The sequence below is a fragment of the Triplophysa rosa genome, linkage group LG17 (assembly GCF_024868665.1).
Source record: "Triplophysa rosa linkage group LG17, Trosa_1v2, whole genome shotgun sequence".
NCBI lineage: Eukaryota > Metazoa > Chordata > Actinopteri > Cypriniformes > Nemacheilidae > Triplophysa > Triplophysa rosa.
This window is the reverse complement of record NC_079906.1, coordinates 861,722-872,437: the sequence shown is the minus strand read 5'-3', so window position 1 is coordinate 872,437 and position 10,716 is coordinate 861,722. Positions and strand designations below refer to the sequence as shown.

The following is a 10,716-nucleotide window of genomic DNA, read 5'->3' as shown; positions in this document are numbered from 1 at the left end:
CTAACTTAAGACACCAATCTAAATTGTTCGGTAATCAATTTAGTACTATTTTGACAATATTATGTTTAGTGTAGGACATGCATGAGGACCACATGAACTTGAGGGTGTTGGCCTGTTTTGTCTGAATAACATGGTAGTTAAACTGATGTTTATATGTAGCCTACAAAGCATCCTAATGCCCCGTTCATTTCTAATACACATTTGACTAATAATGTTGCATCAAATATATTAATATTGTTACCTGAGAACGTGGTGGATCCATCTCGCTTCGTTGAAAACGTCGAGTCACTTTCAACCAATAAGATGCCATGTAAAAGGTCGCGTTTTCATTGGCCCGCCGTGGAAGCCTATCCCTGATTGGTTGACTACTTTTGACAGCCTATAATGCCTGGAACACACAGGCGGACCTATCGATAGCAAGAGTACCAAAGGATTCGTGGATGCACGGCACGCATTTTGAGTGCGCACACGTTCACTGAGCGAGAGGAGAGAAAATTCATAAGAGAGCAGCGTATAATTGAAAGCGCGCGTCCAGTTTTGTGCACGAGCAAAGGAAATCGGCGTGCGAGCGGAGAGATTCGCGCGCTCGTATTACAAGAATGCGCTCTCGCCTTGTAATAATGCACTCGCGACATTTGTCATTAAAATAACGCCATAGAAAACAAGATTAATTTTCGTAAGGGCAGATCTCCACTTTGGCAATGTTTATGTATATTTGTGCATAATCTCTCCCCTTACACTGCCTCCAGCACGAAAGTAGCACAGTACAGACAGGTGTTTTTTCACGTGGATGGATCGCGTTTGTGATTGTACAGTTACTGAAGAGTGGTCTCACAAAATGACCATTTCCGAACGATTGTGTGAAGATGTTGTGACAAAAAAGACAATAATCAAAATACTGAATGTGTTCATGATGAAAATGCATATGAAAAGTCAATTTATAGTGATTATGAGACATTCAACAGGCGAGCTCACCACTTGATAAGGCAGAGAATTCTCTACGAGATGTTCTAGCAATGTAGCTACTAGTTCTATCGTCTAGAGACATGTAGTGTTTTTTAAGATTATAAGTAATTTTTGTCTTTGTGCTCCAATTCGTGTGCATGCGATTTAATGTTTTTATCAGCTCTGCAGCTGCACATCCATGCACGTAACGAGCGATGCTGGTTCCGGCTTCACACAATGACGCTGTACCGGGGAGGGGTCGTGGCCAGCTCAAAATGCATTTTCAAGTCCACATTCCAAGTCCAATAGGCTTGTGTGTAAATGAAAATGCAATCCCAAATGTTCAACCTGTTAATGTTAATGCATTTAGGGAAAATAACATTTGAATTTTCATTTTGCTAGTTTTGCTTGACTATCTTAAACATATATAATCAATCCGGGGAATGCATTTTCATTTTAATTTTGCAACTTAAAGAGCGTTAAAAATAACCATTTAAATAACAATAAAACTAGTGTAGGAACTGACAAATGTAATTGATATAATTTAATTTTTATTTTCATTTTGCACTTAATGTTGCACATATGTTATTTAAAATGTATATTTAAATACACAATTGCATTGTCATTTTACATACTGCTTTGCCATTTTGCGTATTGCATTTCAAATTGAAAATAGCTACCAATATGCTTCCAGATCACCAAGTCTAATCATTTTATTTACCTTTATCAAATGTCAGCAAGCAAATTAATAATATCATGCTGTCTCTGAGGCTTTAGCACCCATCACTAGCACAATCATAGCTAAAAAAAAAGTTTTACCAAGCTACATTATGTAGGTAATATGCTCGTAACTGTGATAGTCTTTGTTGTACATTGTGTCCTTACCCAATGTACCCATGGTGCACAAGTTTCCCTGCAAACAAAAATTTGTGGGAACACTTACTAAAAACAAATGACTGATACAGTACATACAAACAATTTTTTATAACACTGTTATAAGAAAAACTTTTAAAGCACACACCAAAGCACATTTTTACAATTGTGCTCAGAGACAATACTAAAAAACAATTTTGAAATTTTGATATCTCTCAATCGTCCCATGTCTGTGTCAGAACTGCCCCCTGGCTGGGAGAAGATTGAAGACCCATTGTATGGAGTATATTATGTTGAGTAAGTGTCCGAATCAAGTAATTATTATCGATCTGGTCTGACAACAAGATTTCTAATGACATGCATTTAATCAGTTACATTTACACATGTTGTACTTAGTCATTATTTGATTATTTTTTATTTATAGCAACATAATTCAAGATTATTAGATGACATCAAGATTATTGTTAAAACAATTAATACTGAATCATTATTTAATTATGTATTCAATATATAGCATTTGTCTAGGATAGGTTGTTGATGTTAAAGTATAAAAATTACAATTGAATTATTGTTGGAACAGATATTTACAACTCTAAAACAGCTATGTTAGATTGAGCATCCAGAAAAAAAATCACTGACTCTCTCTGTCTTCTCAGTCATGTTAATCGTAAGACTCAGTATGAGAATCCATTGCTGGAGGCCCGACGTAAGAACCAACTCGAAACCCAGTCACCTGAAGGTGGGCGCTACATCAGAGGTGTGTACCATTTTTACTTTCTGTATACACTGATTTCAGTTTTTATACTTTACATGATGTTGACATAGCATTTATAATTTAAAATAGCATTTAAAAATGATAAATTAAGCTATTTGGTGTACATATTGGTCATTTATCATTGTATATAGACCTTTTTGCAAGATGTAAACAAGATGCACTCGCAGGAGCACACATATTTAATTAAGTCTTAAAGATGTTTGTTTAACATTTTGATTCTGTCCTAAATGTTCTTCCGTTTGTATTTGCGTTTTAACGTTTGTGTAGTGTGAAAAAAGAAACAGGAAGTGCATCTGGACCAGTGTTGTTTACATCTTGAAAATGGCCTATATGTAACCTTTCAGTTGAGTTTACCACCAGACACGTATAATGGTTCTTAATTTTACAGTGATTGCCCTTACCACGAAGGGTTGTATCTACAGTAATGTCTACAAAACAATTGACAAAACATTTCTATGAAAGTCCTTAAAGGTTAAATTTTGGCTCCTGTTTAGCTCCATACTGCATTCCATACTTTTACACTTAGTCCTTAAATGGTTCAAGTTATACTTAAAAGGGAAGGTCTTCTCACAGCAAAAATCCACCCCACCACGACTACAGTGACTCACTATTTCCCATTCATTCCCAATTTGTCCAGCCATTATTGCGAAGTTTGCACTTGTTTCACTATATTTAGCGACTTTTTCAAGTGTGCTCTCGGAAATTCGATAATTAATGTTAAAAGATACCTGTAATGTGTACTGCATCTCAGGGAAATTATCAATTTTAACTCAAAGGGCGAATACGCACAGTTGAGTGCTATCAACTATGTGTATTCAGTAGCATTTACCCAATGCAGCAGAATCAGAAATAACACCCCCCCCCCAATACATTCGTCCAGCGAATGATCAGTGGAGTCGTATTCTAACTCTTAAGAGGTACAGTATCCAGGCCTCGGATAGTAACCCTCTTCGCACGGTACTACTTGTGAGCCGGTAACAAGATGAGCAGTAGAAGTGACTTGCTTGCGAGCAGTTACACAGAATCAAACAAATGGGAATACAGGTGAACGTTTATTATCTAAAAACTACGGTGCACAAAAAACATAAAAGTAACATATAACTAACAAAAACATACACGCTGAAACATTCGTACATTAAAAGAGGAAAGTATGGAAAAGACAAATAGTATAAAGAATGGCAATATTAAATTACTCCTGCACAAAACATCAGTTCTCTTGCGAAATTCACCTTAACAAGTTAAGGGGCTAACTTAGGCGCATTGTTGAATATTTATACTTGCTTTGACTGCTGAGCCAATGAGAACTCCAGTGCACATTGAGAGAGAGAGAGTGCTGCTGGATTGCCGTGAGGAAATTCGCCGAGTTCTTCCAGAGATCGGAGTGTTCAACGAAGTTTGCCGAAGTAATTTGCCGGAAAGTCAATCTCAAAGAGATGAGACAGGTCCCAGGGGAGTTGAACTGCCGAGCTGAGCAAAGAATGAGTCGCAGGATGCTGGTCTTAAGCTCATACGCGCCACACCCTCAGCGGGTCAATGGGCCAATGTATAGCAGCCATCGGTGAGCGGGAAATTCGTTCTTTGTCTCTTTCTCCATGCCTTATTTGCATGTTTATGGCAGGATGCCAAATTTAACTAATTAACTAAAGTTATTATAAAAAACATGTGATGCACGACGGGTTCACATTCTATACATCATTGTGCAGGAAACTTAAAGAGACTGATTTCGGTACTAAACATGCACACAAGAATTCATCAGTCAGCCATTAACTCTAGAAAATGAATACACACAAGATATGGAACAACCTGAACATGTATAAGGTTACAGGTAGACTAGTTATAGGAATAGCATGCAAGAGGAATATATATATATATATACACTCACCTAAAGGATTATTAGGAACACCTGTTCAATTTCTCATTAATGCAATTATCTAATCAACCAATCACATGGCAGTTGCTTCAATGCATTTAGGGGTGTGGTCCTGGTCAAGACAATCTCCTGAACTCCAAACTGAATGTCAGAATGGGAAAGAAAGGTGATTTAAGCAATTTTGAGCGTGGCATGGTTGTTGGTGCCAGACGGGCCGGTCTGAGTATTTCACAATCTGCTCAGTTACTGGGATTTTCACGCACAACCATTTCTAGGGTTTACAAAGAATGGTGTGAAAAGGGAAAAACATCCAGTATGCGGCAGTCCTGTGGGCGAAAATGCCTTGTTGATGCTAGAGGTCAGAGGAGAATGGGCCGACTGATTCAAGCTGATAGAAGAGCAACTTTGACTGAAATAACCACTCGTTACAACCGAGGTATGCAGCAAAGCATTTGTGAAGCCACAACACGCACAACCTTGAGGCAGATGGGCTACAACAGCAGAAGACCCCACCGGGTACCACTCATCTCCACTACAAATAGGAAAAAGAGGCTACAATTTGCACGAGCTCACCAAAATTGGACAGTTGAAGACTGGAAAAATGTTGCCTGGTCTGATGAGTCTCGATTTCTGTTGAGACATTCAAATGGTAGAGTCAGAATTTGGCGTAAACAGAATGAGAACATGGATCCATCATGCCTTGTTACCACTGTGCAGGCTGGTGGTGGTGGTGTAATGGTGTGGGGGATGTTTTCTTGGCACACTTTAGGCCCCTTAGTGCCAATTGGGCATCGTTTAAATGCCACGGCCTACCTGAGCATTGTTTCTGACCATGTCCATCCCTTTATGACCACCATGTACCCATCCTCTAATGGCTACTTCCAGCAGGATAATGCACCATGTCACAAAGCTCGAATCATTTCAAATTGGTTTCTTGAACATGACAATGAGTTCACTGTACTAGAATGGCCCCCACAGTCACCAGATCTCAACCCGATAGAACATCTTTGGGATGTGGTGGAACGGGAGCTTCGTGCCCTGGATGTGCATCCCACAAATCTCCATCAACTGCAAGATGCTATCCTATCAATATGGGCCAACATTTCTAAAGAATGCTTTCAGCACCTTGTTGAATCAATGCCACGTAGAATTAAGGCAGTTCTGAAGGCGAAAGGGGGTCAAACACCGTATTAGTATGGTGTTCCTAATAATCCTTTAGGTGAGTGTATATATACAGTTTGGACAGTTTATTGTGGCTTCTTTTAGAGAATACCCTTCCAAGGTGTGTTGGGTATTGGAAGGTCCTCTGGTGTTATCCAGGCCATCTGCTGTCTCTCAACATGGGTGAGGGCTTCGTTCTCCACGTGCAGTCCCTTTGAAGTTAGGGTTGAGAATTATAAACTGTCCTGCTGGGGTTGAGGTGAGATAACCATTTGGGAGTGATGGTTAATCTTCCCTCTCCCCTCAGAACTTTGGAGCCGAGAGTGTTCCGTTTGTCCCCTGCTGCCTCTGGAGTGTGACTCTTAGAGACAGAGGAGCTTTGCATCACCCTTTTATCCAACATGTGGCCAGGCTAAAACCCTACAAATGTTTTAATGCTACTAAATCATTAGTAACCAATGATGAGATGGTCAAGTAGGATCCAAATGCAACAGTATTTAATATAAAAGTAATATCCATGGAAAACAACGGCAGAGAACAAGGCACAACGAACACATTACAATATAAACAATACCGGACAACTGACACAAGAAACACAGGCACTATATATACACACACAAGATAACAAGACACAGGTGAATGCAATGATGGCTGACGAGTCCGGGCAAAAGGTTATGGGAAATGTAGTGTGAGATGGCAGTCCAGGTGATGATATGAGTGCCCTCTTGTGGAGCACAAGGGCACTGCGGCTGACTGACGTTATATAGCCCCCCCTCTAAGGGCGGATTCCAGACGCCCCAAAACAACAGTCCAGGAGGGCGGAGGAGCAGAGACAGAACAGGGGGCGGGATGGAGGGCCAGGCCCGTGAAGGGGAACAGGACCTGGGCTGCGGAGCAGAGGTGGCCAGGGAGGCGGCAGGCTGGGCTGGAAGCCACGGAGGCAGGGATCTCAGGAAGATCACAGGAGTCCATCTTGGACGAGGTAGGGAACTCAGATACGCCGGACGGAACCGGCTCGAAGAACACAGGAAGACCGGACGGGACTGGCTCAAAGATCTCTGGAAGGCCAGACGGGACCGGCTTGAAGACCTCTGGAATGCCAGATGGGACCGGCTTGGGGAAATTTAGAGTGGCCAGCTCATCAATAGCCTCACGAACGGTAGAGCAGTGCACAGCCCAAACACACCCCAACGCAGCAACCATCACCAGGCTTGGTGGCCATGACGGCTGGAGACTCTGGCTTGGTGGCCATGATGGCTGGAGACTCTGGCTTGGCGGCCATGTTGCTGATTGTGCTGGCCACCATCAACGTGGGAACTGTAGGCTGCCGTGCTGGGCCTGGCTCCATGGCCTGCGGAACCTGAGGTCTACTGCCCCCCCCAAAATTGTTTTAAGGGAGACGTCCTCCTCCACCTCGCCAACAGTGAAAGGGGAACCACCCAGTAACAAGGCCTGCTCCACAAAATGTTGAAAGCTCCCTTGAGGATCATAACTGGCAAGCTGAGTTTTCAGAGGATCATTAAGACTGCACCGGTAGAAGACATTGAGTGACTTATCTGGAAAATCTGATTGAAGAGATGGGTTCAAAAAGACCCGGGTATGATCCTCAAGGGAGCGACAGCCCTGGCGCAACATTAGCAGGTGAGCTCCTGCTGGCCATACTGCTGCTGGATCCATTCTCAGGTCCGGTATTCTGTAATGATGAGATGGTCAAGTAGGATCCAAATGCAACTGTCACGACTCTGCTTTATCTTGTTATGGATTTCTTGGTCTTGTGGCAGAGTGAGGCAAAGCCTTATGTTTAGTGTGAGAAGCCATGGGGTGTTTACCTTTTTGACATTCCATGTGCTTTCTCGTGTCTTGTCAATTCAATTCAATTCAATTTTATTTATATAGCGCTTTTCACAATGTGCATTGTTCCAAAGCAGCTTTACAGGAGCAATTAAGAAAAACACAGAAAGGTAAAACACAGCACAGTGCATGGTGTTTATAGACCAAGCAAGATCATTATAATAAATAATATCTAATAAGTAAATGAATAAATAAATAAATAAATGCAGTCTCCCGGTGAGCAAGCCAACACTGCACTGCTCTGCTGTGGCGAGGAACCCAAACTCCAATGATGAATAATGGAGAAAAAAAAACCTCGGGAGAAACCAGGCTCAGCCGGGAGGGCCAGATCTCCTCTGACGTGTCATAGCTGCACTCAGTGACCCCGACCAAAGCCACCGAGCAATGTCCACGAAGAACAGGGAGAGCCCACGAGCCGCGACCCAGGAAGCCCCACCTGCCGAAACCGTGCAGGTCCAACCCGGTCCCATTCCGCGATCAACAACAGACAACAGAGGAACAACCAGGGAAAAGTAGTAATGGCATAATTAACTTTATTCCTCTGTTGTCCGACATCGACCACAAAACAAGACCAACCAGACCAGACCCACACAGTCCCAACAAATGAAACGCCCCGAACCACAACCAACAAGCCCCCCCACTCCCTACAACACCCACCCAGCTACCTCCAATCAAAGTCACTGAGTGCAGCCATAACTTCAAACTGCTATCGTGTGATGTAAGTTTAGCATTAAATACCAAGTATTGTAAATTTAGCATTTATGTGACAGGTAGTCCGTCTTTGCTCTGATGTCATTGGCCCCGCCCCTCTCGTTTCATGTATTGCTTCCCTCTGTCAGGGTTGATACCGGAGTCAAAAGCAGTTTAACAAATTTATTCCACAGGGTTAATCACAGACAGAAATGGCATGAAATCACTTCCATAAGAAGACAGAAAATATGAGGCAACCAGGGCTTGGGAAAATGGCTCGAGCACTCGGCTGTAATGACCGTGGGAAAGGGTGACAAGGCCGGGACTCGCCTTGAGAGAAGAGTAGTCCGTTCGTCACAATTGACGGTACTGACATGGATTCTCCTAAAAGGAGAAGCGTTAGTCCGTTAGCGTAGAGACTCCTCAAAGGAGACGAAGGCAGTACAGCCATAGTTTGCTTGTCCGAACCTGGACCCACGGCAGCAGAAGACAGCACAGCAACCCAGGAGCCTCGAACCTTTGGCGAAGAGAAGTCCGGCAGAAGATAATCTCCCCACCGGGAGAGAACTCACTTCAGCATCCCAAGATTGGCGTGGGGGTGAGGTCCAGCAGCTGGGGTAAACAGGGTAGAAAATGCAGACACCCGGTAGTGTTTGCTGCACAAGCATAGCCGGTCTTAGACCCTCTTTAATATCTTGTCCGGAAATTTAGTTTCCACACTAGTCGTGATACCTTGCCTTGTAACCCTGCTATCTTGTCTTGTTACTCAGTGCTCACCATTTGTCCTGTCTGGCTCCAGTGCCATTACCACTACTGGGTGTCTGCATTCTCTACCCTGTTTACCCCAGCGACCACAGCTGCTGGACCTCACCCCCACGCCAATCTTGGGACGCTGAAGTGAGTTCTCTCCCGGTGGGGAGATTATCTTCTGCCGGACTTCTCTTCGCCAAACGTCTTCAAACGGGACTGTTGGACTAACGCTTCTCCTTTTAGGAGACTCCGCGTCAGTACCGTCAATTGTGATGAACGGACTACTCTTCTCTTGAGGCGAGTCCCGGCCTTGTCACCCTTTCCCACGGTCATTACGGCCGAGTGCTTGAGCCATTTTCCCATGCCCTGGTTGCCTCATATTTTCTGTCTTCTTATGGAAGTGATTTCATGCCATTTCTGTCTGTGATTAACCCTGTGGAATAAATCTGTTAAACTGCTTTTGACTCCGGTATCATCCCTGACAGCAACAGTATTTAATATAAAAGTAATATCCACGGAAACCAAAGGCAGAGACCAAGGCACAACAAATACATTACAATATAAACAATACCGGACAACTGACACAAGAAACACAGGCACTATATATACACACAAGATAACAAGACAGGTGACTGCAATGATGATGACGAGTCCGGGCAAAGGGTTATGAGAAATGTAGTGTGAGATGGCAGTCCGGGTGATGAGATGAGTGTCCTCTTGTGGAGCACGAGGGCACCGCGGCTGACAGACGTTACAGTAACATTAATGTGGTGGGAAATATCCCACTTCCAAAGATTTGTTAATTAGCATGTGACCTTATCCAGCGCCTCAATTTCACAAATCCTAGCGGAAACAATGTATCACATAATTAATACAGCCCAACTGACTCCCTTTTCCAGTTGATTAAATTAACATTTGAATGTGTCAAAACTTCCTTCAGTTAAACAAGGACAAAACTGAAATCATACTAACACATGACAACAACAAAAGGGTATCCCATTTTGGGAAATTTAAACCCCTGTGGTTTTCACAGCGATGGCAGTGTTGTGGCATTTTAGCAAACTGTGAGTGATGTCAGATCATAGACATACCTGTGTGATATTTCAATGTTTAATTCGCGTTCAGTGTATAAAGACCTTGAGTCAGCTTGCAATCTTTATGCCACCTGTAGCTGACATCAGATATGTCCACCAACAGTAGCCACTTTCAAAATACATTTATTTAGCATTTACTACCTTTCTATGAAATGTGCCATATAAATTTACCTTGCTTGTTTAATTGTCTGTTTTTATTAATAACTTTGTGAAGGGCTGGCCCACAGCTAAAATGCATCTTTATGTCATAGGCTAGTTGGTACTGTACTTAATGCCAACAAAACTAGATTTTCTATAAGGTTAAAACTAAGTTTAAAAGTTAATATTTTTATTTATAAAATTAAAAACAAAGGTTAAATATAAACATCACAGTACTTTTCATTCCATTAGGCTATGTTCACATTTGACTTCTTTTTTGAAGCTGCCAGCATCTGTTTTACATTTTAATCCTATGGAGTAAACAGTGTTTTCAAAAAAGCTTTTTTTAAACTCCACCGCCAAGTTCTTTTTCTTCCGCTCAGGGTGTCTTCTGAAGTTGAAAAAAGTTCAACTTTTCTGAAACTTAACACCCTACGTTAAGTGCCTTTTTCACATCTGACCATTGACAAGCGAGTAGCGACACCTGTCGTTTCCATAACAACATGGGAGGAAGGTGATTGGTCGAGCAGGAGCAAGTTCGTGTGAGGGTTGTGGGTGAAGGGATTGAG

The 10,716-nt window shown here is 42.4% G+C and overlaps 1 protein-coding gene across 1 annotated transcript in view; it reads left to right on the top strand.

Moving 5' to 3' along the window:
• magi1a (membrane associated guanylate kinase, WW and PDZ domain containing 1a) overlaps positions 1 to 10,716 on the top strand; it is a 114,109-nt gene that overhangs the window by 52,282 nt on the left and 51,111 nt on the right. The window contains 2 exon segments of the mRNA XM_057356995.1: positions 2,058 to 2,115; positions 2,475 to 2,575. Of these exon segments, the coding sequence (XP_057212978.1) occupies positions 2,058 to 2,115; positions 2,475 to 2,575 (159 nt within the window).